General features: G+C 49.8%; 1 protein-coding gene across 1 annotated transcript; it reads left to right on the top strand.

Annotated features, from left to right (window-relative positions):
• Positions 1-733: 733 nt before the first annotated feature.
• BPHL (biphenyl hydrolase like) lies at positions 734-27,359 on the top strand (the record flags this gene model as incomplete). The annotated part of the gene is made up of 7 exons (XM_082848444.1): positions 734-849; positions 6,387-6,490; positions 8,856-9,022; positions 10,342-10,495; positions 15,055-15,186; positions 18,126-18,249; positions 27,026-27,359. 7 exons carry the CDS (start codon positions 734-736, stop codon positions 27,111-27,113), a joined length of 885 nt encoding a protein of 294 aa, XP_082704570.1. The 3' UTR covers positions 27,114-27,359.
• Between the last annotated feature and the right edge of the window lie 31 nt (positions 27,360-27,390).

Below are 27,390 nucleotides of genomic sequence, written 5' to 3'. Positions count from 1 at the left end.
GCTCCTTTCTTCTTGCAAAACTGAGTCTCTGACCCATTAGACACTAATTCCCCCTCCCCCAGCCCCTGATACCCACAGTCCTACTTTCCGTCTCTGAACCTCCCGTGAGTAACGCTGGGAAGCGGAGCGCAGGTACCCGAGGCCTTGCTTGTCTGCAGGATAGAACGGAAGCTCTACTTTAATTTTCGCGGGCCCCCCCCCGCACCACTCTCCACGCCCTCGCCGACACTCATTAATTTCTGGGATTTCTGAGGACGCGGATCCTAGTGGGTGTGAGGCGGTGGGAAGAAAATAAACCAACCCCATCATCCCAGTCAGCAGCCAGGCCGGCGGCCCCGGGCCCACTCCTCCGTGAGGGCGAGACGCCGGTCACCGCTGAGCCAGAGCTGGCACCCAGGGAAGACGCTCTGTGTCGGCGCCTCCGGGGATCGCGAGCCCAGTTCCTGTCAGGGACCAGCGAGAAGCCAAGGGGTTCCGACCATGAGCCTAGACCGGTCGCCGAGCGGCGACGGCTGCCTGTGGGCCCGGCGCATGCGTGATCGGGGCGGTTGGGCAGGCGCGGGCTCAGTGCTGCCAGGAGACCCGGCGCACGCGCGCCTCCGGCGCGGCGGGGGGCGCTCAGGGATGCCAGGGGCTCGGCGCATGCGTGCTCGGGGCGACGCGGTGGGGCGGGCTCAGGGTGGCCGGAAGACCCGACGCATGCGCGCTTCCGGCGCGAGCGCGACCAGTGACCATGGTGGCGGCGGCGGCGGCGCAGGCCCTCTGGGGCGCGCGGCGGCTGCGGCTCTTCCTCTCCACGCTGAAGCTCGGGATCCACGTTCCCCAGGCTGAGCCCGTGGCTGCGTTCAGGTAATGGCGCCGCTCCCCTTCGGGAGCCCCCGCGTCGTTGTCCGCGCGCCCGGGGCGGCGTGAGGGGAGCCGCTGGCCAGGGGCCGGGCTGAGGACACGCGTGGTCATGGCCTCCCCGGCCCCTTGCCCTTTAACCCGTGACCCGAGCGCGGGCGGCGGGGCGGGGCGCTGGGCCGAGGTGCGGCGCCGGGAGCGGCGAGGGTCCGGCGGTGGGAGGCCCTCGCTCCCGGCCCGCGTTCCGCGCAGCCCTTCACGCCTGCGGGCAGTGCTCGCGCGCGCTCCTGTCAGGCCAGCCTGGCAGTGCCTGCGCCCCATCAGCTCTCGGAGTCGCGGGCCCCAAGGCCCTGGGTCTCCTTCGCCCCGCTTGCCCGCCTCGAGCTTTAATGTTCAGAAGAATCACCTCGGGAAGCGGGGAGATGGCTCCCCGAGGTGCTGAGGGCACAGGTGTGGGGATATGCAGTTGGAGCAGCGTGAAGCTTGATTTATTTCCTGCGTACCTGCCTACACACACACACACACACACACACACACACGCACACACACACACACCCCTGGTGCTGGGTCAGTTCCACTCATGACTAGGAAGGTACCTGGCCTTCAGAACCTCACCTGTTGGGAAGCTTCTCATTTGGAAGGAGAAAGGAGAGATCTGACCATGCAGCTCTGTAAGTCAACGTTGAAAAATGCCTATTTATCCAGTGTCCCATTTGCAGAAAGCGATTGAAATGGGGTTCCTGTGATGGCGCCAGTATCGGTTACGATAAGTTATTAAATGATTGCAAGAAGGCCCCATCCACTTAGCAGTGCAAATCGTTCCTCCTAAAATATCTCTGAAAAACAGGTTTCTCTGGATTTTCAACTGCCGTTTTATAAATGCAGTTGCAAATTGATATGATCTGTGATGGGGAAAACAAGCAGTGGTGTTGGTTAATCCGGAAACAAGAAGGCAGTCCAGTGTTAGGTAGGCAAAAGCACTCCTGTAAGACCTTTGCTTCAGAACCGCGGGTGCCTAACCTACAATTGAGTTGCATTCCAAAACCTTCCCTGTAAGTCTGCTGTTTGGAACTCTGACTCTTTGTATTTCATAGTCTGCAAAGTGGTTTATCCCAGGGCCTGGGCAGGAAAGCCTTTTCCACCTGAAATTGTGTGTTACGTGCATTTACAATATTAATAACTTTACAGAACCTAACAGCCTGCCTGAAGAGAGATGTTTTCCAGTTCAACCTGGGGATGCTCTGTCTGAGCATCAGAGACCCGCCTTCCCCTGGCGCCTGCCCTCCCCTTCTGTCCAGCAGTCAGGGTGAATGTGGCCCCGGTGCCTAGCCCCGCTGGGGACTCTGTTCAGCTGGGAGGTTACAGAAGAAGCATCAACATGAGCAAGTTATTTACCCTCTCTAAGCCTCGTGCCCTGCAGAATTGTTCTGAGGGTTTGAGACAATGAGTGTAAAAGGCCTGGGACATAATAGGAGTTAAGTAATTAGTAGTTACAATTAATAATGATACAAATATGAATATCTAAATAATAATACAGTGTATAGAAGATGTAAAAATAAGTCCTCCAAATTCATGTTAATCCAAGCCCTGGGCATCGCTAATGCTTTATTGTAGCTAATGGTTACTTTGGAAAAAAAGTACAAAAGAAATAGCTGAACATACAAGGTACAGAGAATATGGAGGACTTATTAGGTGGCCCCCATTTTAATTCCTAAGCAAAGTGTGACATTCCAGGTGTCGACATTCAGGCGCTCATTTTGGCTTTGCAAGTTACCAGCAGAGTGACTGGGGCCAGTTACCTAAGCTCTATTCCTCAGCGGTGAAATTAGGTTGAGTCTAATGTGCATCACACAGCAAAATGAATGAGATAAGTAAGCTCTTATCAGAGGACATTATCTAGTTTAACAATTAAACTGTCTGTTAGTTCTAGTTTAATTCTTTGCCCCAGATGGTTACATTCTTGCCTGCTCCCACAGGGATCTCTCCCTCCTGACGGGAGGGGGCAGCTCAGCCCCCTCATCAGGAAGTACTTGCTGTTGTATTGCTCCTGACCCCCTTCCCTTCCACAAACTTGCTTGTCCGGCCTCCCAAAAGGAGGGATTCCAGGACAAAAGTGAGGCAGGATCTGGGCTCTTCTGGCTGAGCATGCCTTCCTGCAGGCTGCTTTTAAAAAAGGAGACAGGATTTTTCTCTCCTCTAAGAAATTAACTCAGTACAGTCTTTCTCAACCTCGGTTGTCTATTGGAGTCTCTTGGAGAATTTAAAAACTACAGATGCCTGGGTCCCAGCCCAGAGGTTTTGATTTAATGCGGCTTGGGCATCTGGAGATTTGAAGGTTTGCCAGATGATTCAAATCTAAGTTTGAGTCCCACTGCTCAAACTTAGGAAATGCTCTCATAAAAACGGGCCGAGCGTGTAGCTGTGTAGGTGTTGCTGCGGGTGTGGTGAACGTGTTGTCTGCTGCGTGCACCCCAGTGTCTCCTCATACTTGGCAAAGTGCGTAGTACTGCTGGTTGCAGATTGAACTGTCTTCCCTGCCGCCTCCCAGGCAACATGGAGCACCCAGCCCAAAGTAGGGGTTTAGGATATACGTGAACGAGTGAATAATATTTCAGAGTTTCGGTGTTTTAGAAAGCACATGCCACGGCTCTACCCCAGAATTACTGAGTGGGTCTCCCAGGATTGTCCCAGGCAGGTGTTTTTTTTTTTTTTTTTTTTTTTGCGGTACGCAGGCCTCTCACTGTTGTGGCCTCTCCTGTCGCGGAGCACAGGCTCTGGACGCGCAGGCTCAGCAGCCATGGCCCACGGGCCCAGCCTCTCCGCAGCATGTGGGATCTTCCCGGACCGGGGCACGAACCCGTGTCCCCTGCATCGGCAGGCGGACTCTCAACCACTGCGCCACCAGGGAAGCCCCAGGCAGGTGTATTTTTAACTCCACAGGTGATTGTAATGAACACCTGGGTTAGAGAAGTGATTAATGGGAGGGAGAAATTGATAGCCCAAGAGAAAGGGGTTCATTTTTCTTTAAGTTTTCTATCTATCCTTTTTCCTCCCTGAGAGTTTGGAGAATTTGGTGTCTTGAATGGGGTTCAAAGTGATGAGCCCATGTCAGGGCCATTCCAAGGCCTGGCCTCTGCAGCCTGCTTTTGTCTCAGCGCGCTTTTAACCACGTTATCGGAGGCCTGACTCATCTGAGAGCCCTTTGATAAGCTGGAGGGAAAATGCAACACTCCTTTCAAGTATATTTATGTGCAAGATCATTCAATAACTATTATGTTTCCAAATAAAACTTTTTTCTTATGTTTGAAATTGATTTGCTTTTGTACACGAACAGTTTTCTGTCCTGTTTCCCCAACCTGGGGATGGATGCAAGGTTTTGGGAGCCTCCAGTAACCCCAGGGGTAGGCTGGTGGATAATGGCAGGTCCCTCAGGTGTGACGACAGACAAGGTGTTGGTGACAGAACGCCAGGCACATTTCCTGCCCGATAGCCTGGCTGCAAACCCCTTCCCCACTTGGCCCCAACCTTTGCTCCCTCTCCGCCCCCGTGCTCTTGCCAGGCTGAGCTTGTCCGGTCCCCACGTGTGTCCCCAACCCCTGGGCCTTTGGTCATGCCATTTCTTCTTCTACAAGCACCCTCCCCATCACATTCTTTCTTCAGAGTTGTACCCATCTTGGAAGTTCATCTCAGATGCTGCTTTTTCAGTCTGCTCCAGGTACCTCCACCCAAGCCTGATAGAATCTCTCCGTCTCTCTGAAGCCACCTTCAAAGTCCTCCGCCCTAGTAACCCTTCCCTGCCATTGAGCTCCCATCACGCCCAATTCTAGACTGCCAGGTTTTATCTCTATCTTCTTAGGCAGCCAGAAGAATGTGGGATGGGGATAATTAGAAGAAAAGAAATTTGGAATGGGGAATCAAAACACCAATATGGCAGAGCACAGAGGGAAGTCCAAGGCCTTTGGCTGGAGAGACTTCGGACTGGCCACGAAAGGGAAGCCCGTGTGAGCCCGGCTCTGGAGGGTTGCAGGCCTGAGAGCCAGCAGCCCCTGGTTGTGAAACCCAGTGGCTCAGACCTCGAGAGAGGTGGGGGGCCCTCATTATACATGACGTCTTCACGGTGCAAAATGCCTCTTCAAGCATGTCCTTCACACTGCTGGGAAGGGGGCCTCTCAAGAACCTTGAGGGCACGAGGAGTGATAGAGGTGCACAGTCTCCCTTAGCTGAGCCGAGCGAGTGCTGGGCATCTGTGTCTGGGGAGCTGCCTCGTTTCCTGTGCTGAACGCAGGCGTCTGACAGCTTCTCCCCTCCCTGAGGGTGTGCAGACGACGCTTTCTCTTGCCGATGAATGGATGTGTCAGTAAACCATCGTTTCCTGAAATGACTCTATCAGTGGAGCCTTATTCGCCTTTGTCTTGATTCTGGAGCTGTGCGAGGAGCAGGATGTTACTCACAAGTAACAGCAGGGTCTGTGCGACACGACCATGGCTCGGTGCTGCTATTATTGCTCCTCCCGTAATATTTCTGTAGATGACGAGCTCGTATCAGTAGTTATGTCAGGCCTTACTACCACTCAGGTCTGTCGTATTTTTCCAGAAGTTGTGTGTTAAGACTCGAGGTGCCTGTATCTGGCACATTTGTTCCAGCATCTGTCCTGGCACGCCTTTCCGTCCCTTCTGCGTGTTCCGCAGCCATCTGGGGAGTTGATGGGAGGCTCCTAGGGCCTGATGCAGGGCCCTGTATGTGCCGTGTTGGTGTGCACCCTCACGTTGCCATCCTGGAGCTTCCGCGAGAGCAGTTGAGGACGCTGCCCAGGGCAGAGCCCCTGGGGTGGCACACGGTTAGATGCTGCAGCGTGGGAGGTCTTGGGCCAGGGAGGGCTGGCGTGGGGAGGGCTTTGATATGGACCTGCCTATCTAACAGTCAACGCAGAAACATTTCAACATCTTAAAACCAGTCTGGCCACATTGGTGCAGACGGGCATTCCTGACCAGGGGGCCCTCATGTGGCTGGCTGGAGAATGGAGAGGCCAGATGCCTACAGGACAGCCTCGGGATCAGGGCCTTCCCCCTGGACCCTGAGACCAGCCTCATCCTTGGGAACGCCACCAATGCAGCTTAAGGTCCGGGTGCCTCCTCTGGACCTGCTGAGGCCTAGACGAGTGGCTCCCGGGTCTGTGCTGGTGCCCACCTGGCATTCCACGGCGGGGGCTCCCACATCAGCCTGCACCTTGGCACCCCAGCGTGGGCCTGTAGGGTGGCCTGTGTGGCCATTGACTTCAGCAGGCCTCTCAGTGCCTCTGTGGGATAAGCCCTGAGCTGGTGCTGTAGGATGTTCAAACATGGAGACGCAGCCCAGATCTGCAGTGTGGTGGGGAGGAGACACACGGGTCCCTTTTTAGGTCTGGAAGACTGAAGCATGTATCAGGATAATCCGAGGGACCTGGGGAGGGCGCTGCAGGCGATTTGCGTATAAAAGCCTGGCTCTGTCCTCACATTTGTGCTGCTCAGTGGTTTTCCTCTGGGGATGGGGCTTTTCTCTTCCAGCTCCTCTGTGACCTCCGCCAAAGTGGCTGTGAACGGCGTCCACCTGCACTACCTGCGGACTGGAGGTGGAGAGCACGCGGTCCTGCTGCTCCCAGGAATGTTGGGTCTGGAGGTTTTTACCGAATGCTCTGCATGCTGTGTCATCTGTGCTGCGTTCACAATCCCAGATGCCCAGGCTTGATGATTAACTTTAGTGCTTTGCTGAGATGCTTTAAGTAATACTTGCTACAGTCAGTTTTAGGTGATGTAGAAAGATACCTTTCTACTTTATGCAGTTTTTATTCCTTTAAATACCCAGTTTTCTCCCATGCAAGTCCAACACTGTGTAGTTGCTTACAACTTAGGGGGATGACGGGTCAAGGAAAGCATTGTGGGAAGAAGGGATGGGTGAAGGAAGGAGATGAGTGGGTGACCAGCAGCCCAGTTTGCCTGGAATTGAGGGGTTCCAGGATGTGAGACTTCTGCTGCTCAAAGTTGGACTGATTGCCCTGTTGCACTTGACTATATGTTCAGCTAAGATCAGAGCTAAGAACAAAACTGGGCTTAAAGACTTTTTGAAGGTCGGAATTAGTTTGGCGTGAACGGAGCGTGGTAAAGCCAGGTGGGTTGCGATCTCCTCTTATAGATGAGTAGTTTAGATGTAGAAAGTTCGGGGTGGGGGAGAATTTCCAGTGATCCCAGGGCATCTCAAATTTGGTTTTAAGGGTTTTAGTATTGTTTTATTTTTAATTTAGTTAAGTAATCCCAGTATATACTTATTTCCTTATGATTTGCTTCCTTCTCTTAAAAGTAAAATGCTAAAATTTTTCAGTCACATGATGGTTCAGCTCGATGTAGCCTCAGCTGATAGTGGCACTGTTGTAGCGTCTCTGTTGAGGCGTCTCTGGCACTGTTGAGGCGTCTCTGTCCAGATAGTATTTAGTATCTTTTTCCCTTGAGCTGTTGTAATGGAGGACCATATTTACTCCAATGGCTGACGTAGAGCTAAAGCAATGAACAGTTTGCCATTGTTTCAGTATTGCTGTCATTATCCAGGTATAAAAAGCTTTTGGCAATTTAGTTTTTGCTTGTGTAAAACATTAACCTGATTCAAAAATCGAACAGCAAGTTTCTCCCCTAAACTACTGTCCCCCAGCACGCAGTTCCCCTACCCACGGGCAACCAGTGTTGATGTGTTTCTATCTCAGGTATCATATATCGGTAACTATTCCTTAAAGTAATTTCATTAAGGTTTTAGTATTCAAATGGTCTTTGCACTGGTCTTCAAATGTATACCTGTGTGCCAGGTATTATTGTTTCTGCAATTGGTCTTTAGTTACACTGTTGCCTTTTCCCACCTTCTCACCTCCTGCCCCTCTTTCAGCACAGTTCCCTGGAAGACCCTCCAGTTCAGTGATCATGAGAGAAGCTTGAGATGTCAGAGCAGTAGACGTGTGCTGGAAATCCAGTTACGTTTTCAGCTTGGGTTTTCTGGGTGATTTACCTGATGCTGAGGAAGGTATATCTTGTCAGGAAGAGTGACATCATCATCCTTGATGACATTAAATGATCCTGCAGCATTGAAAGACATTTTCTAATAATTGCCCGTTTATTAAGCGAGATGTTTAGTATCCATTTGTGACCTGAGCTGTGAGTCCCCAGAAATCAAGCAGAGCTTAGAAATGAGATGCTGACTTGCCCTTGGACTGGGCTCCTTGGGAGTCTGGCCTTCCACACTGTGTGGACCACACAAGACATGCCCTGCCTGTGCACACGGTGGCCGTGACCGTGTGGGCAGGCTGGGGGCTGCCGGTCAGGTCTGCCGCCGGCCTGAGAACGTGGCTCTACTTGCTAACATACGCTGGTTCATACAGTTGTCATGAAACTAACTTGATTTCTTCCCTCCACACCCTTCCCTCCCCCCTCATTTCAGTGTTTTAGTTTAATTTTCTGGTTTCTAATTATAACCAGAAAATAAAACCTTCAGGGCTATTCACATTAGCTTAGTAAAAGACATCTGGGATTTTAGAATTCTGCTTTGAATGACTAGGATCAAATCTCATTAATGTGTCTACACATATTATTAAGATCTCTCTCATTTGTAACAGTCATTTTTTAAAAAAAGAAAGAAAAAATAACCCAGAAGCATGTTGTATCAGTAAGTTTATTTCTATGCAGTTTCATGATTTTTTTTTTTTTTTTTTTTAATAAAAAGCACGAATAAGCTGAAGACAGATCAAACGTGCTGAAATGATACAGGACCAAATGAAAAATCAGGGCCTCTGTCCTTCTCATAGTAGCCACTAGGGGGAGGTGGGGGGTAGGTCTGAACTCCAGCAGGAAAGGAAGCTGCTTTGCTGGTTACAGCTGAGGTCTAACTTTGAGTAGAAACTATAGTTACTTTAAGTTTGTAGTTGTTTCTGCTTCTGATGTAGTGTGCTTGAAACAATGAAAGCATTTACTGGAGTGTAACCAAGTGACTGCTTTTAGGAAGTGGAGAGACTGATTTTGGACCTCAGATTGAGAACCTGAATAAGAAGCTCTTCACGGTGGTTGCCTGGGATCCCCGAGGGTACGGACATTCCAGACCCCCAGATCGAGATTTCCCAGTAGAATTTTTTGAAAGGGATGCAAAAGATGCTGTTGATTTGATGAAGGTGGGTCTCTTAGGCAAGAGCCCAGAGGAGGAGGGTGGCTGGGCCTGTCTTCATTTATTTTGTTTTTGTTTGTTGTTTCTTCAAGGGTAATACCACGTTACTCCTATAGAGAATTTAGGGTTCAAATGGGTATAAAGAGGAAAACAGATACATCAAACAATCTAACTATTTAGAGGTACTGCTACCAAGACTTTGAGGCTCTACCTTTCTGGGCAATCTCATTACATGTATAAGCACACAGTTCTGTATTGATGGCATCCTACTATACCTAATGATTTTCCAGCTTACTGTTCATTGAACAGTTGATCAAGGAGTTACTTCCATGCCAATAAATACAAATTTACTTCAGTTTTATAATAGGCACTTAGTATTCTGTTGTATGGATACACTGTGTCTTAACCCCCCTCTCCTGATGGTAGCTAAATCATCTCTAAGTTGCCTTGTGTGTGTGTGTGTGTGTGCGTGTGCGTGTGTGCATGCAATTATACACGGAAGTGCAGTGAACATTGTGTTGTGCATGGACGTTGTGGCGCTCATGTTTTGCTATTGCAGACAGTGCTGGTGTGGACTTCCTGGGCCTGTCCTGGTACACGTGTGTGAGAGCTCCGTGCACATTTAGGAGATGACTTGCTGAGTGACGGGAGATGCAGATATTCATTCTACAAGATAGTGCCAAAGTATTATCCATAGTAGTCACACCAATTTAGAGTCCCATCAGCAGGTGTCTTGGACTGATATTCGTTACTTCTTTAAATTTCCCCAATCATTCAGTGTTTACTTCTCGGCAGCATCTCTGAGATGCTCATCTTCCCTGTCAAACACGTTCTCGGAGCCTGGCTGATCACCCGAAGATCAGTGTAACCACCATCATTCTTTCCCGGCCTTCCTGTAGCCAGTTCTTCCCATAGTTGCAGTCAGTGGCTTTACGAGATGCAGCGACTCTCCCGTTTCCCTCTCTGATCTGCATACCTGTCCTCAAAGTCTTCGCTCAGACCTGCACGGACGCACACACGTTGTCACGTCCAAGTACAGCTGATCTCCACTGTTTCTGGTTCCTTGAGACTCTATCCAACCAGAAGATGTAGTCCCCTCATCATTCAAAACAGTACTATGTGCTTAGTTTTTATGACCATCATATTTGCACCACAACTAATTGAGAGAAGCGTTTATGTCGTCAAATGGTGGACGCTAGGATTTTTCTTTAATGGCCAGTTGACACTCCACACACCACAGCTGTGTCGATTCTGATACTTGAGGATGATCAAGCTCTCTCCGCGGCGAGGAGCCATAACCTGTGCATTTCGTGGTATTTGTCACAGATGCTGAAGTTTAAGAAGGTCTCTTTGCTGGGGTGGAGTGATGGTGGGATAACAGCCCTCATTGCAGCTGCAAGATACCCGTCCTACATCAACAAGATGGTGATCTGGGGGGCCAACGCCTACGTGACCGACCAGGACGAGGAGATTTATCGGGGTAGGTCCCTCCACGTGGAGAGCAGCCTCCCCTCCCCCGACCTTTCTCAGGCCTTGTTTTGATGTGAGTTGACAAGTCATGTCTCATCCGTTTCCTCGGCTGTAATGTGGGAAGGTGGTGAGTTCTCAGGAGAGTAATGCAATTTAACTAGTCTGTATTTTCAAGTTTCCTACTTCCAGAAGTGACACTTTATATGAGTCAGGAAAAGGCTAATAAGTAAAGTTCGTATTTACATTTCCTACTGTGATAGTGACCCTCAAGGAAGGAGGGGGTTGACATGAAGTGTTATTTACAGGCTCATTTCAAGTAGTGAGTGTGGAAGGGAACATCGTATTCAAACGTGAACCCGCATACTTTGATAAAGAATTGTTGTGCTAGTCACACTTTTTAAGGTTGTCCTTCAAGCTTATCTCTGAGGATTTTTAGAGACGGGGAACAGGGGCTGGCAGAGTGCAGCCCGTGGGCAGACCTGGCCCACTGCCTGTTGGTGTCAGGCTGAGGCTCTGGTAGAGGGGACCAGCGCTGTGACTGCTGGGGACCCAGAGGGGTGCTTGCCTCCAGCCTGGGCTTGCTACCCAGGCCTGTACTGGGGGCCTCCTCGCCCACCAGGCGTTCCAGCTGTGGCAACTCAGGAGTCGTGGAGCCCCCAGCAAGCTGCCCAGATTGAGAGCACTGGGCTCGCGGGACGAGAGGAGGGCGCACTGAGGTCTGGGGGCCCCTGGGGCGAAAGTGCAGCTGACTGAGGCTTCCCCCACTTTCCTGGCTCCAGCCTTCGGCCCCTCTGTTTCTCTTCAGGAGGCGACAGCAGGTGTGTGGGTGATGACGCCCGGCCCCGCCGTGGCTTCCCTCCTGCGTCGCCACTGCTCCTGAGCCTCCATTGCCCCAATTTGTCAGCGTGTTTTCTTAACAGAACTAAGAAACAAAACCCTCCTCGGGAAGGCCTCCTCACTGAGGCAGACATCCCGTCGTTTACTTCCGCTCCTTCTTAAATGTGTTATAAGGTAATACACTTTAAAATATGTATTTTAGCATATATCTTCTATAATAGGATATATACTATAAAACAATGTATATTTATAAAACAAATATTTTACATACTTAATTTTATATAAATAACGCATACATGTATAGCATCTCTATAAATTAAATATGTCGAACATATAATAGATAATATTTTTATTTTGATTATTTCATAGCTGAAGTTTTAGTTTAACTGTATAATATTTGACCCATATAAGGCAACACCTGCGACGTGAATGGACCCACCAAGGAGCACAAGGTCAGTCACTGCTGGCCCGCGCGCTGCTTCCAGCCTGAGTTGTCCATCCATGTGCCGTCTTGAAGACACTATCGTCACATACATTCATATCCCTAAACGACACATAATTTAGTTTTATTTGTTTTTGAGCTAAACAGGGTGCCTTCATACTATATGGCATTTTCTGTGACTCACTTTTTACCCATAGTTTTCTTAGAACGCCGTTTCTGAGGTTCGTTCGTGACGTTGCTGTGTGGCGTTCTGTTGGGCACACCTGTTGCACTTTATCCTCCCTCTCTTTCCTCCTAGTGTTGCTGTGAGCATCCTTGGGTGCGTGCTCAGCGTGTGAGCAGACCTCCCTGGGGAGGATGCCCGTGCTGGGGCGGCTGCGCCGTGCTTGCAGATGTGCCCTTTCAGGTGGCAGATCATTTTCCAGCAAAAGAAGCTTACCCTTCCACCACCTTAGCTTAGATCCTCAACAGGAACTTGGAACTATCAGAGTTCTTAATTCTGGCCAAGTGGGTGTAAGATGGTATTTTATCGGAGGTCTTAATTTGCATTTTCCTGTTACTAATGAAATGGAGAATCTTTTCATGTGTTTATGCACCACTGGGGTTTCTTCTTTTGCATTTTACCTATTTGTGTCTTTTTACTGGTTTTTAAATTTTTATTGTGTAATATATGATACATGTAAATAACACAGTATGTTTCACAGGTGTATGTTAGGAAGTGTAACAACAGAACCAGCACCCAGGAGACCCCACCCAACTCAAGCATAGAGCACTTCTGATATGAGCACAATGTTATTGATGTGCAGTGTTACTTTGTTTTTTGGTTTTTAGTAACCTGATTACTAACTCCTTGCTGGTTAGTCATTGTGTTAGTAGTTGTGCTACCAGTGTGTGACTTGTCTTTTTGCTTTCTTTCTGGACAGAACTATTTAATTTTCATGTGAGGAAATGGTACAATGTTTTATTTTCTCATTGCCTTGGTGAGTTTTTAGTTGAGGCATAAATGACCTGTAACATTGAGCTGCTCTTACGTTTGCCGACGCGTCTGTCAGCTCTTTGCTCACCTTTCTTCCTTCCCCCTCACATGTCCCTTCTAAGGCCCTCTCTCTTCTCCCTGAAATTGTTCTTCAGAAGTTCTTTAAGGGCAGGTCCGGTAATAGTCAACTCAGCTTTTACTTAAAAATGTTTATTTCACGCGCACTCTTGAAACACGGTTTGGCTATAAGTACAGAAATAGAAGTGGAAGCGCATCTTCTCTGCTGTTCTGGCGTCTTCTGCCTCCCGTACCTGCTGTGTGGGTCTGACTGTCCTTCCTTTGGAGTGATATGTCTGATCTCTGGCCCTTTTTCAGATTTTCTCTTTTTCTTTGGTACACTTCTGTTTTACTACCCCGTGTTGGATTTCTTTTTGTTTATCCTATTTGGGCTACATTTAACTTTTGTCTGGATTCTTTTATCAGTTCTGAGACACACTGTCACCTGCTGATTCCCTCTGACAGTGAGTCCCCTTCCCCCCCCCCCCACCTTCCCCCTCTTGTCCCTCCTCCCTCTCCTCCTTTGGGGACTGATTGAACTTTGTAGACCGAGCATTTCCATCTCCCCGTTTCTATTCATCTCTGTGTCTCTGTGTGTAGGGCTCTGCATAATTTCTTAAGCTTTCTCTTCCAATTTTCTAGTTGTTTCGTTATCTTTACAAAGATTCTGATTGCCTTGTGATCTTTTTTTTTTTTTTTTGGCGGTACACGGGCCTCTCACTGCTGTGGCCTCTCCCATTGCGGAGCACAGGCTCTGGACGCGCAGGCTCAGCGGCCATGGCTCACGGGCCCAGCCGCTCCGTGGCATGTGGGATCTTCCTGGACCGGGGCACGAACCCGCATCCCCTGCATCGGCAGGCGGACTCTCAACCACTGCGCCACCAGGGAAGCCCGCCTTGTGATCTTTGATGAGGAGTGGATATTTGCTTACTCTTAATCTGAAAACAAACAAAAAAGACAGTGAGCATAAGTTGAGAACACTTTCCTTCAGAGAGGATGTCCATTTGCTCCTCTTGGGAACTATGGATGGTACCAGGTTGGGGCCATTTCCATCTCAGGTTCAGCTGTGTCCTCCCTCCCAGCCAACAGTCACCTTCCCCCGAAGCAACCCTGCCTTTGAGTGGTCTTACCACTCTTCGCTCTGTTTTCAGGGTTCTCTTACACACAGACACACGCACACACGCATACACACGCACACACGTACACATTCTAGTTTCCATCAATTACTGCAAACTCCAGCAGTGCAACAAAAATTATATATTATGAAAGAGCTAGTTGTTCCACTGCAAGAGGGCCTTCCCGAGGGTGTGGTCTGCTACACAGCCAAGGGCAGAGCCATCTCTGGGGCATTTCTCACGGGCCGTCTTCATGCCGTCGTGCCCGCCCCTCTCTCCTCTTCCTTCTTCCCAGGTCTCCTGCCACCTCTTCATTTTCTGGCTTCTTCTCTGCATCTCCCCACCAACCCCGCCCTTGACCCCATCTAGAGTCTTCTCAGTTTTGTGCAGAGCAGTTCAGCGTCCTCAGCCTCTGGACTCAACCCTGGGCATCCGTCTGCGGGTTCAGAAGAGTGAGCAAGTGAAAGGCAGGCACTGTCTCTATCAGGGTCAGCCTGCCTCAGACGGCAGTTCACTTTAAAGGTGGCTTTTAGCCGTTATTTCCTTTCCTAACAGAGAGTCAGTCATCTGTAATATAGTTTGTAGTTAGTAGTTACACCCATGTGTCTTCAGTGGCAAAAATTAGAATGAATGATGTGTGTGTATTTCTCAACGTACATAAATGCAGTTCAGAAAAAACTCCTGTTATAAATAATGTCATTTTCACTCAGATGACCCTAATTAGGGGAATGTCTGCTTTTATCTTATACCTTTAACAGAAAGCATTAATTTTCGATCAATTTCGTTCACTTGCTAAGAATCTACTGGTCCCTCTTCTGTGCCTGAGGGCCACAGCGGGGGAAAAAACAAAGCAAACCCCACACACAGAGCTCACATCTCGGTGGGGGCCCAGCACTTGGCCCCCACCGCGGACACAGAAGCCACTGAAAGTGACCAGCCCTGAGCAGAGTGACGGGGGGCAGGGTCGGGGAAGGCCTGGCCGACCCGGGCGAAGCCAGCGTGAGCCACGTGGAGACTGGGGGAACACTGCCAGCTGGCAGGACAGCCAGTGCCGCAGCTCTGAGTGCACTGCGCTTGGAGTATTTGCAGATGAACTCTAGTCTGAGACTAAACCCATTCTTGCCCACACATCTGTCTTTCAGGTATCCGAGACGTGTCTAAATGGAGTGAGAGAACAAGAAAGCCTCTGGAAGCCCTCTATGGGTTCGACTACTTGGCCAGAACCTGTGAAAAGTGGGTGGATGGCATAAAACAGTTTAAGCATCTTCCAGATGGTAGGTTACGTGAGCTATTCAACGGTCCCTTTGCTCATTAGAGAGGCTGCTTGAGTCCCCCAGATGCGCGAGGATTCCTCGGGGATTAACGCGCTCGCCCACTGTCCTTCCACAGTGATGTGTGAACAGAGGGTGCTGGTGATCGCGTACAATGCGAGTTCTTGTGTGATAGACCCGCCTTGCACCAGAGACAGACCATGCGCACAAAGGGTCACATTGTTGAGTCTCTCATAGCAGACTGTTCTTTTTCCTCCGAATCCTTTGCGTGTATGATGGCAAAATCATTCTCCAGAAGCCTCAGATACTCTTCACTTTCCAATTCCAGGATGGGTAATTAGAAAACAGACACCAGATTTTCTCTTTTTCACATATAGAGGTGCACCCCACTACATCTTCTGTTACTAGGACAGAAAAGGAGGGATTCTCTGTCATGACCTTCAGCCCCAGAAGAATTAGTATGAGGGAGAAAGTATTCAGTCCTTTCCCAAGTTCCGAGCTAAGTTGTGTCACTTTAGCTGTGACAGATGTCTTCCTGTCTTTATCTGAAAAATGAACATGGTTTCCAATAACAGGAAGAATTGACATCCTGAAGAGAAATTCTGAATTAAAGTCTATTTTTTATAGCTATTTACATTTGTAGTCTCTCACTTTTCTAATTGCTAAAAGAATCGAGACTAGGTAAGATCTAATCTTGAAGCACATTCAGTTACAAAATTGTTGTGATTCAGGTACCAGTTTGGTCTATTCAGTAATCATTTCCAGAATGAGTCATCTGTCAAAACTTTCATAATGAGAAGGACATTTGGAAATGTTACTTTTTTGGTTTAAGTTCAAAATAGCAAGTATATCCTGTTCAAATGCAGTATCCACCCATAGAAACAGGTCCTTGAAATGTATTTCAGGAGAATGAAAAGACAACTACAGACTGGGAGAAAATATTTGCTAAAGGACTTGTATCCAAATATACAAAAAACTCTTAAAACTGAACAATAATAAAACAACCCGAATAAACGATGGGCCAGACAACAACGAGATCCCACTGTACACCTCTTAGAGTAGCCACACAGAGGAATTTTAGGACAGTGAAAATGCTCTGTATAATGTCATCATTGCATCCACGTCATTATGCATTTGTTCAGACCCACCAAATGTGTCCACCAAGAGTGTGTGCCCGGGGAATACCCCAGACTCAGGGAGGTGATGGGGCGTCCGTGCAGGTTCATCTGTTGTAAGAAGTGTCTGACAGGGTATCGACGATGGAGGAGGTTGTGCGTGTGTGGGCTTAGGGGTACGTGGGAGCTCTCTGCCTCCCCCTCAGTCCTGCGGTAACTCTGAAACTAAAAAATGCAGTGTATTAAAGAGGGAAAGTGAGGGAGAAAGTGTCATGACACAGAGAATCTGGAAGTGTATGCACCGTCTGCGGCAAGGCTGTTAGCAAACTTACCTCCCCTCAGTACTGATTCCTGGCGGGAGCCCTTGTCTTGCGCTCGGGGCTCTGGCTGCTCGGTTCAGTCCAGGGATTGATCGCCACATCTGGAGTCAGGCCCGGGGGTGGGGTCTGGCTTTGCCACGTGGCTGCCGTTTGAGTGGGTTCAGGCAGTCGCTTAGCCTCTCTGAGCAGCAGTTCCGGGTCTGTGAACTGGAGATACTGGGAGCTACCCCAGGAAGCTGCCGTGAGGATTATATACGTGAGGTGAGGTGTTTTTACACATACACACGAGTATATAAAGTACGTGAGGTTATATAAGTGAGATTACATACGTGAGGTTTTATATATATATTCCACGTGAGGTTATACATGTGAGGCTTCACGTGTATACTTTATGTGAGATCATATACTGTGCATGAGGCTGTACATGTGAGGCTTCATATGTGTAATCACACGTGAGGTTCCGTATGCGCGGCTTTGGTACAGTACCAGCTCCAGGGTGAGTGCTCAGGAAGAGGTTAACCGCTACTACTGTAAAAGTACGTGAGTTACGAGCAGTTGTGCTACTGTACGAGTTAAAGCCTGGACCTCCTGTGGCTCACGGGTGCCGAGTCACTGGGACGGCTCCTGACACGCGGGGTGGGCTCGGGAACACTGCCGTTCATCGCCACGGGGCTGCTCAGTGGCGGGTGCGGCCCCCCAGGGCCAGCAGGCAGTGACCCCCACCCAAGAGGAGGGAGGAGCCACTGCCTGGACAGCACCCAGGGATCCTGGCTTTCTCAGGGCAGCTGGGGAGGACAGGGCCAGCTCTGGGGTGCCTGCTGGGAGCAGGGCACCGCCTCTTAGCGGTACAGCCACCCCGGGGTGTATGACTGTCCCTGCCCAACCGAGAGAGGCCAAAAAACTCATGGAGTTAGGGCACCCCCAAGATTTCCCCAGCAGGAAATGGCAGGACAGGAAGTGGAGCCTGACTTGTGCCATGTGAGCCTTAGAAATGCTGCCACACATCAGGGTGAGGGCCTCTGTCAGGGGTGTTGGGGCGGGACGGATGGACAGCAGCTTCTGCACAGCTGCAGTTGTATCTTCACCGTGAGGGACACAGGCTTGAGGGCCAGAGGGCCCCACTGAAGACACTATTTCACGGGAGGAGCTTTTCAGGTAGCAAGCGCCTACCGTCGTTTGGCAGACAGCGAACGGCCCCACGTAATATAGAGACTTGTAGGGTTTTTGTTTGTTTTAACTACTGTTTTCCATGAATTATGAATTTAAATCAGGCAAGAGTGCTTGTTCACTAGTAGAGCTTAAAAGAAAAAAGCCAGGAGAGAAACAGAAAAGGAAACCCAAAGAATGTTAGAGCTGGAAGGCACTCAGACCCCGACTGATCCAGGCCAGTCTCGTAGAGACAGATGCTAAGGGCGGGGGGTGGGGTGGGGGTGGGGGAGGTTTGTCCGCGCTCTGCGCCTCCCCACCCCTAGGAGGGTCACGGGAAAACAGTCTCCGTGTCTTTCAGGTAACATCTGTCGGCACCTGCTGCCCCTGGTTCAGTGCCCCACCCTAATCGTGCACGGTGAGAAGGATCCTCTGGTCCCGAGCTTCCATGCCGACTTCATACACAAACACGTGAAGGGGTCACGGTGAGTCCGGCGTGAGCCAGCACTCTGCCCTGGGGGCTTGGGAGGTAACCGGGAGAAGCTCTAGGAAGAGAAGAAGCATGAGGGTTGGGTTTTTCAGGTGCATCCCGCCCGAGAGGAGGGATTTTTGTCCCGTGTGAACCAACAGTCCTGCTGTATTTAGGGAACAGGGGGCCAAGGAGCCCTGGAGTCCGAGGGCAGGAGCTCTGAGGGCTGCAGCACATCAACCTAAACAGTCACCTATCATTTGGGAACTTTCGTTATAAAAGCACTACTCACCCAGTAAAGAAAGTTTGTAAAATCAAAAGAAGAAAGCAATCGCCTGTTGCTTACCATCCATTTAAATACCTCCATTAATAGCAGTTTTGTGCACTACTCCTTTCTAGTCTTTTTAGCATAGATACAGTCATATTCAACTCTGATTCCTGCTTTTTTCCCACTTAAAATTATGTTGTAAACTTTTCATGTTATTTCAGCCTTAAGTATGTACACATCAGAGGAGAACCTGTTATTCAGAATCACAAAACAGCAGCGTCTGCCAAGCCAGCTGTGTTGGTGGCCCGTTCGATTAAATGGCAGAGACATGTTCCTTGTCTGTGTAGCCCCGTTTCTGCCAACCAGCCTGGGGACGCCAGAGAACCTAATAAGACATGTCAGCAGAAATTCTGTTCTTCAATCCCATTTGTTTTTATATGGAGCAGAAATTTATAATTTAAATGCTTTGGCTGACACGGGAGCCAGCTTCTGCTGGTGCTTTTACATCGAGATGAAAATTCCACGTTGAGCAAAAGCTCAGGATTTCCTTGATGCGCAGCGATGCACATCCTGAAGGAGAAAATGGGCCGCGACCAGGAGCTGGCGGCCTGGCTTTGTTTTTTTTAAGCAAACCTACTGGAAAATAAACACCCAAGTGAGCCTTGATCCCTTCAGAGACTGTATATGAATTCCAGAGCTGCTGTCATTACTCAGGACGTCTTTGGCATTGTACAGAATTCTTTGGAAATTGGCGTTGTTAGTGACCTAAGAACACCCTCCCGCCCCCCCGCCCTGACCCTCCATGAGCCAATTCCGATGCCCTGCAGGCCAGCCCTGCCTGGTAGGTCAGCAGTGGTCCCTGAGCTGAGAGTCCCCACGGTCCAGCAGGGAGAGTAGAAACAGCTCCTCTACCTCCTAATCATACTAGTTATTCCGTGATCGATTTTAACAAATGTCTCAGAGAATTTTTAAATGTGGGAGACACGCTTCTTATTCTGCAGTAAAACAGCATTCCTACAATTCCTGTCTAATTCCTGTGTCCAAAGAGCATTTTATATTTAAAAGGCATTTCACATATGATTACATACTTCACAACAACCTTATGGGAAAAGATTTTGTCCCAATTTACAGATGAGAAAATCAAGGCTGAGACGTGTTAAGTAATCTTCCAAGGTTGCATGGCTAGTAAACGACAAATCCTAGGGTTTTTTCCTCCTAATATAGTGCGTTCCCCCTGCAGCACAGCTGCCTCTCATAAACATACTCTTATTTTAATATGATGGTAAGATGCCTGTGTTATATGCTTGCTGACCTGGTTAATTGTCTTCTAACTTCAGAAATGACAGGTTTTTGCACAGTGAGTCTCATGATAAATGCAGTGTGTCCCCTTAGAGAGCCAGATGCAGTAAGAGTCTGCAAGAAAGTTTAATTTAGGAATTCTGCTCCAGACCCATCTCCTAGCAACAGGATACATCAATATGGGAGAAGAATATTCCCTTGCCATTCAGATGTTAATGGTTTTAGTACACTCTCTTATGGAAGGTCATTTTCTTAGAGCAGGATTCTTTGGAAAAAATGAGTTGAGAGTAAAGTGTTACACATGCTCCCTTCCTCTGCCAGAAGAGCCCTTTATGTTGGGCGTGAACCTAAAACACGGTGGTTAATTCTGGACCCACAAAAAGAGGGTCGATTCCTTGAGCACCAGGGTCGCCCTCCGGCTCTGTGCACAGGCCTCTCACCCCAGGGGGGCAACTCTGAGTGCAGGTGCTTCCGACGAACTTGGGGTTTCATTTCCCTGCCAGGTACATTTATGATTAAAGAATTAAAGGCACAAGTGTGTCGCTCAAAGGTTGTACTACAAATAGATAACCAGGTGTGAAACAAATGCCTTTCTCTCCTGGAAGGGGGCTGAGCGCAGGGTGGGTGCTCAGCAGGCCCACTTCCTGCCTGTGACGATTGTCTCTCTCTCTGTTCTCTTTGCTGGAGAAGAACCACAGCATCTCCTGGAGACAGAGACCTCCGAGATCACTCAAGTTCAGTGATTTTAGATTTTGTTTTTAGGCAGTTGAGCCCCTCCTCCTAACAAACTCTTCTGCAGAAGTCCCAGATACAAAGCATAAGATAGTGGTGGCTGTGATTTTCCCCCGCTCGGCCAGCCCTCCCTCCTAGATCGCACAGCACTGACACTGCCGCCTGCCTGTCTAGCCAGCCTCTGCTTGAGCGCCTCCAGTTGCCGAGCACGCCTGGTCCTCGGGGCCACCCAGCTTGCTGTCACAGTTGGCGCCGAGCAGAGCCTGCGCCCTTCGGACCCTTCGGGGCTGGCGTGGACGGGCCCCTGGAAGCAGAAGGGCTGATCTGGCTCAGGAGAGGGTGGGGCTTCACGGAGGGTGGGGCTTCACGGAGGGTGTGACCACCGCGCTGCAGTGGAGACACGGGGTGCTCGCCGTGCGTGGTCGTCAGCTCCGGCTGCTGTGACAAAGACCGCACACTGGGCGGCTGAAACTACGGACATTGAGGCCCTCACAGTCTAGAGGCTGGACGTCCAAGATCAGGGTGGCAAGGGGTTGGTCTGTCCTGAGGCCTTTCTCCTTGGTGTGCAGGTGCCACGTTCTCCCTGTGTCCTCACACGGTCGTCCCTCTGTGTGGGCATCTGTGTCCTGATCTCTTCTCATAAGGACACCCATCAGATTAGATTAGGGCCCACCTGTGTGACCTCACTTTAACATAATACCTCTTTAAAGACCTGATATCCAAGCATGGTCACACTGAGGTACTGGGGTTAGGACTTCAACATGCGAATTGGGAGGCACGGCTCAGCCCACAACAGTACGTTTCTGAGGAGGTTCTCAGATCTCAGAAATTGGGGGCCCAGCAGAGATCAGGATCTGGGTTCACACCCGGCTACGCGTGACCAGCCCCTTGCCCCTTCCCTGCCTGGAGTCCCGCGCCCCTTGCCCCTTCCCTGCCTGGCCAGGGCCACCCAGCCTCCGGGCACAGCTTGGCTGTCTCTTTCTGCTCCTCCACTTACTCACCGTTCTGAGGCCACACGGCCCCTTACTGGCACCTTACTAGCAGCAGCGAGCAGGCCATCCTCTGTCCCGGACGCGGTCTAGTTCGGCCTCAAAGCACTTGGTACACGGTGAAAGGAAGAATGCGAGCATCGCACGGCCACATCTGTGGGTGGCAGGGGTCCCTGAGTGGTGACTCAGGCCCGGAAAGTGTGTTGTGGAGTCCACCTGCAGGTTCTGGGGCCAGAGAACAGACCCGGAAGGAGAGGACGAGGGCCGGAGTCCACGTGTGCAGAGAGGTGGGGCCTTGGGCTCTGTGTGGGCCAGAGGGGAGGGGTGGGAAACGGAGTCGCGCCTGGAGACCAGAGTCAGGGTTTGGGGGCCCTGAGCAGCATTCGCAGCCGCGGTGACTACAGCACAGCAGGGGCTCAGACGGACCGGGGGCGGGGGCGGGGGCGGTGCTGGTGATGAATCGTGCCCGTAAGCACGTGGTGGACGTGTTTCTGTACCTCTGTTTCCTGTGTGTCACATGGGGATGGTGATGCCTGTCATCTCAGATAACTTTCTGAGGAATGAATGGGGGTGTATGTGCACGTTCAGACGAATAAGAACTCGGCACACGGTAGCTGCCTTCATGGATGGAATGCTGGTGTGGGTGTAGGTGGTCTGGGGCCCAGGAGACAGCAGGGTAGAGCTCGATGGGCAGTCAGGCACATTGCCCTCGGTCAGCTGTACGTGTGCACACACACGTATTTAAATATCGTATACATGTGTGGACATTAATATATCTATAGCGAGAGAGGATTGATTTACTATGGGAGTAAGGCATTGGCTCGTGCAGCTACAGAGGCTGAGAAGTCCAAGATCTGCAGTCAGCAGCTGGAGGCCCAGGAGAGCTCATGCTGTGGTTCAGTCTGACTCTGAAGACCAGAGAACCAGAAAGAGCTGATGTTGCAGTGCGAGTCTGAAGGCAGGAAAAAGCCAGTGCCCCAGTTTGAAGACAGGCAGGAGGAGTTCCTCTTGCTCAGGAGAGGGTCAGCCGTTTGTGCTATTCGGGCCGTCAACTGATTGGATGAGGCCCACCCCCGTGGGGAGGGCAGTCTGCTGTGCTCAGTCTGCTGATTCAGATGTGACTCTCATCCCGAAACACCCTCACACACACACCCAGAATCATGTCTGACCAAAGGCACCTGTGGCTCAGCCAAGTTGACACGTAAACCCAACCCTGGCGGAGGGCAGCTGGCAGGAGCTGTCCTCAGAGGTCTTGGCCTGGCGGTGGTAGCGCTAAGGGTGCCTGGGTTCCCCAGGTCGTGGGTAAGGTGCTGGCCTCTGTCTGATCACAGGAGGGAGGAGGGGCCTCGTTCTGCAGCTTCCTGGCCTTGTCCAGTCTGGCCAGCAGTGGGAAGATGGCCCCAGACCTCCAAGGTGAGCAGGGGGGTGGCGTGCCCCTGCGGGTGCGAAGTAAAACGGTCTTGTGCTGGCAGCAGGTTCGTTCCGGTTCCGTGGAGAGGGGGCCCGGCAGACACCGAAGGAAGGGGGACGCACCCCCCCTCAGCTGCCCGGATGACCCTTCCCACCCCCTCCTCAGCTGCTGTTTCTAGTTCCTCCTCTCTGACTGCAGGCAGCTCAAGAACCGCTTTAGGGCCAGGTTCCAGGATTAACTCCAAACAGGACCAGCCTCATCCTTACAAAGCCGGATCCTGGTGTCTCACAGTGGGGGGAAGGGGGGGGCTCATCCTTTCTAGACAAATCTCACCCATGACATTTTCTAAAATCGTTTTTTTAACACCTTTATTGGAGTATAATTGCTTTACAATGGTGTGTTAGTTTCTGCTGTATAACAAAGTGAATCAGCTATACGTATACATATATCCCCATATCCCCTCCCTCTTGCGTCTCCCTCTCACCCTCCCTATTCCACCCCTCTAGGTGGTCACAGAGCACCGAGCTGATCTCCCTGTGCTATGCGGCTGCTTCCCACTAGCTATCTGTTTTACATTTGATAGTGTAAATATGTCCATGCCACTCTCTCACTTCGTCCCAGCTTTCCTTTCCCCCTGCTGTGTCCTCAAGTTCGTTCTCTACGTTTGCATCTTTATTCCTGTCCTGCCCCTAGGTTCGTGAGAACCATTTTTATTTTAGATTCCATATATATGCGTTAGCATACGGTATTTGTTTTTCTCTTTCTGACTGACTTCACTCTGTATGACAGACTCTAGGTCCATCCACCTCATTACAAATAACTCAATTTTGTTTCTCTTTATGGCTGAGTAATATTCCATTGTGTATATGTGCCACAGCTTCTTTATCCACTCATCTGTCGATGGACACTTAGGTTGCTTCCATGTCCTGGCTATTGTAAATAGAGCTGCAATGAACATTGTGGTACATGACTCTTTTTGAATTACGGTTTTCTCAGGGTCTATGCCCAGTAGTGGGATTGCTGGGTCGTATGGTAGTTCTATTTTTAGCTTTTTAAGGAACCTCCATACTGTTCTCCATAGTGGCTGTATCAATTTACATTCCCACCAACAGTGCGAGAGGGTTCCCTTTTCTCCACACCCTCTCCAGCATTTATTGTTTGTAGAGTTTTTGATGATAGCCATTCTGACTGGTGTGAGGTGATACCTCATTGTAGTTTTGATTTGCATTTCTCTAATGATTAGTGATGTTGAGCATCCCTTCATGTGTTTGTTGGCAATCCGTATTTCGTCTTTGGAGAAATGTCTGTTTAGGTCTTCTGCCCATTTTTGGATTGGATGGTTTGTTTTTTTGATATTGAGCTGTATGAGCTGCTTGTATATTTTGGAGATTAATCCTTTGTCAGTTGCTTCGTTTGCAAATATTTTCTCCCATTCTGAGAGTTGTCTTTTTGTCTTGTTTATGGTTTCCTTTGCTCTGCAAAAGCTTTTAAGTTTCATTAGGTCCCATTTATTTTCATTTCTCTAGGAGGTGGTTCAAAAAGGATCTTGCTGTGATTTATGCCATAGAGTGTCCTACCTACGTTTTCCTCTAAGAGTTTTATAGTGTCTGGCCTTACATTTAGGTCTAAAATCTCTTGAAGGTAAGAATTTTCCAATTGCGGTCGACTGTGGTCGCCAGCAAACGTAAATAAATTGTCTCCAAGTTGGAACATTTTGTTGATACGCTGTACATAACTGGAACCTTCATAACGACTTTCTTACATTGTGAAGCACAATACAGATAGAATAATGGACGAATAGCAAACGTGTATTAAGTGTCTACTGTGCGCCCAGAGATAATTTCATCTTCAGAATAACCCTCTGGGGCGGACACGGTTACTGTCCCCACTTTCCAGGTGAGCAGCTGCAGTTCAGGGAGATGCTGTCGCTTGCTGGTAAAGAGCCTACGTTGGTCAGACTGGGTTGTCTTGCCCCCATAATAGCCAGCGCCTTCAGCCTGTTTCTCCTTCGCCCACTCGCACGTAGGGAGCGTCGTCCAAGGACTGTCCAGGAGAGGTGGAGGGAGACTAGAGGGACTTGAATTCCTCAAAAGGTCTAGAGTCACATTTCTTTTTCTAAAGGTGCCAAATGCGGTGAGGAACCTGCCCCAGCAAATAGGATCTAGCGTCTACCCCCAAGGGGTCCATCCTCTCCAGCTGAGCCGTGTGTCTGGCAGTGGGGAATTTCCTACTCGTTTTCCTGGAAAGTGTGATTGTTTGAACACCACTCTCCAGGAGCGTGTGATTTGATCCTTTGTTAATTGGGTGAGAGTCTGGGTCAGCAGCAGTGGCCACGCTGCCTTGGCAGCCCCGTATTTACACCTGTCCGGGGCAGTGCTGCCCCAAGAGGAGCACATGTCAGGGATAGTGACCTCTGTATCAGACCTCAGGGAAGGCTGTGTTGAGGACCCCGAAATGATCCCAACAGCTATCAAGGAGCAGAGCTGTCTTGTTCATACCCTCATTTATCCATCTGTCTGTCCGTCCCTCTGTCTGCCCATCCTCAGTCCAGTGCAGTTCTGAATGTAGATGCCTCGGAGCAGGGCTCCCCTATTTTTAACGAGGGGCCCAGTTTTTATTTCCCGAGACTGAGATTACTACTGGGAGAACACAGACAGCACTGAGGCTAAAAGACGGGATCGCAGCTGCTGTCTCTCCTTCCTTCTTGGGCGTCTGAACAAATAATAGGAGTGGGTTGGCTCCCCACACAGGAGGACTTGCAGGTTTGGCAGGGTGGGTCTCTGCTTCAGAGTCCAGCTTGGTCCACGTTGGAAGGTGCAGGGTATCCCAGACATGCCCTTCTGTGACTGCCAGCATCCTCGGCAGTTGGTTCTTTTCTGTCTCCTGAGAACAGAGGCCGTGACTGTCCCTGTGAGCCCCGTCCCTCTGGAGGGCAGCTGGTCCCTTCTCTGGGGTGGTGCAGCTCATACTTCTTTTCTGAATAGCATTAACGTTGACTTGGAAATGCCCTGGTTATTGTTAATGGCGTTATTAACCTTCCCCAGGGCCTCAGAAAGATGCCAGCAACAGATCCTCCTTTCAAGCCGGTGATCTTGATAGTCTGGGTTCCCTCACACCCCCGCAGTCCCCGTGTGCTTGGTTGCAGGAGGCCCAGCATCGCACAGGGACAGCTCTGTTCCAAGCTCCCTCTTGCCATGCGTCCTCCCTCATGTTCACTGAGGTCCCTAGAGCTCTCAGCTCCCCACCCCGTGGAAAGCACAGAGAAGCAGGAAACGCAGTAACTGGCAGTTTGCCCCAGTGTAGTCCTTTTAACGTCTAACTGTATTGTGGACAGAACAAGTCAGACTTGTGCTTATATCCTAGAACCTTTAATTTGTTTAAAACTTATTGTCTGCACTTTTATAGCCAATAAATAGAATGTGTAACTCAGAAGTCTGCCTTTATTAAAGAAACTGCAGACCAGCCACATTTGACCGAAGCCCTGTTGAAAGGAAGAAGCCTCCCGAGGATGGTGAGGTGTCTCGACAGCTGCACAACCAAGGGCGGGTGGCTAATGCAGGTTCCTGCTACCCTCACAAGCTTCAGGAACATTTACTTACCCTTCGTCTGGTGGCTTGTATGCAGACCTGCTCAATCCTCCAAAATGACGGGGTGATTTGGAACCTTGAACAACAGGCCTACGGGGGCTGTGAATTCTGATTTGGGTTTTCCCACTACATAGATATTCCAAGAGGTTCCAATCCAGTGGATTCTGCACACTTCATCTTTTTATCATCTTTCCAACCCTCTCTCTCAAAACCAATGTTATTAAAAAGATTTTTTTTCTTAGGTAACCACCAATTACATCTCCCACTCTGTCAGGTTTGCAGTCAAACTATTTCTTACCTGATTCAATTCCAAGCACAGTGTGTGTGCTCCGTCACTGTTACGTCTCTCTTCTGGGACCATTCATAAGATGTACCTTACACTTTCTTCCTAATAGAGGTGATGGAAAAAAAACCAGGGCAGTTTCTCACTTGAGGTTTTCATGAAACAATAGGGAGGGTAACAGGTTTTTAGGTGATGTGCCGCTAACCATAATCTTTTTTTTTAGGTTGCATCTGATGCCAGAGGGCAAGCACAACCTGCATTTACGTTTTGCAGGTGAATTCAACAAGTTAGCGGAAGACTTCCTGCAGTGACAGTGTCCCCGAGGACATGTGACCTGTGAATCCTGAGCCTGGGGCTTGAGCGTGGTGCTGCCTTTGAAACCCACCTGCCTGGTCACCCCCCAGTTCACCTGCCTTTCCAGGCTCCCCGCGCCTCCCCACAAACGGCTCCTAATCCAACAGCAATGATAAGCATCCTCTAGCTTTCATAGCTACAAAAATTAAACCTGATTTTTCAGTGTTGTTAATTTCTACCATTGTCTTAAAAAATAAATTGCTATCATGATTGACTTTACTTTCAGGTTAACGT

The sequence above is a fragment of the Leucopleurus acutus genome (assembly GCF_964270905.1).
Source record: "Leucopleurus acutus genome assembly, chromosome: 10".
NCBI classification, from domain to species: domain Eukaryota; kingdom Metazoa; phylum Chordata; class Mammalia; order Artiodactyla; family Delphinidae; genus Leucopleurus; species Leucopleurus acutus.
This window is presented reverse-complemented; position numbering and strand designations above follow the sequence as displayed.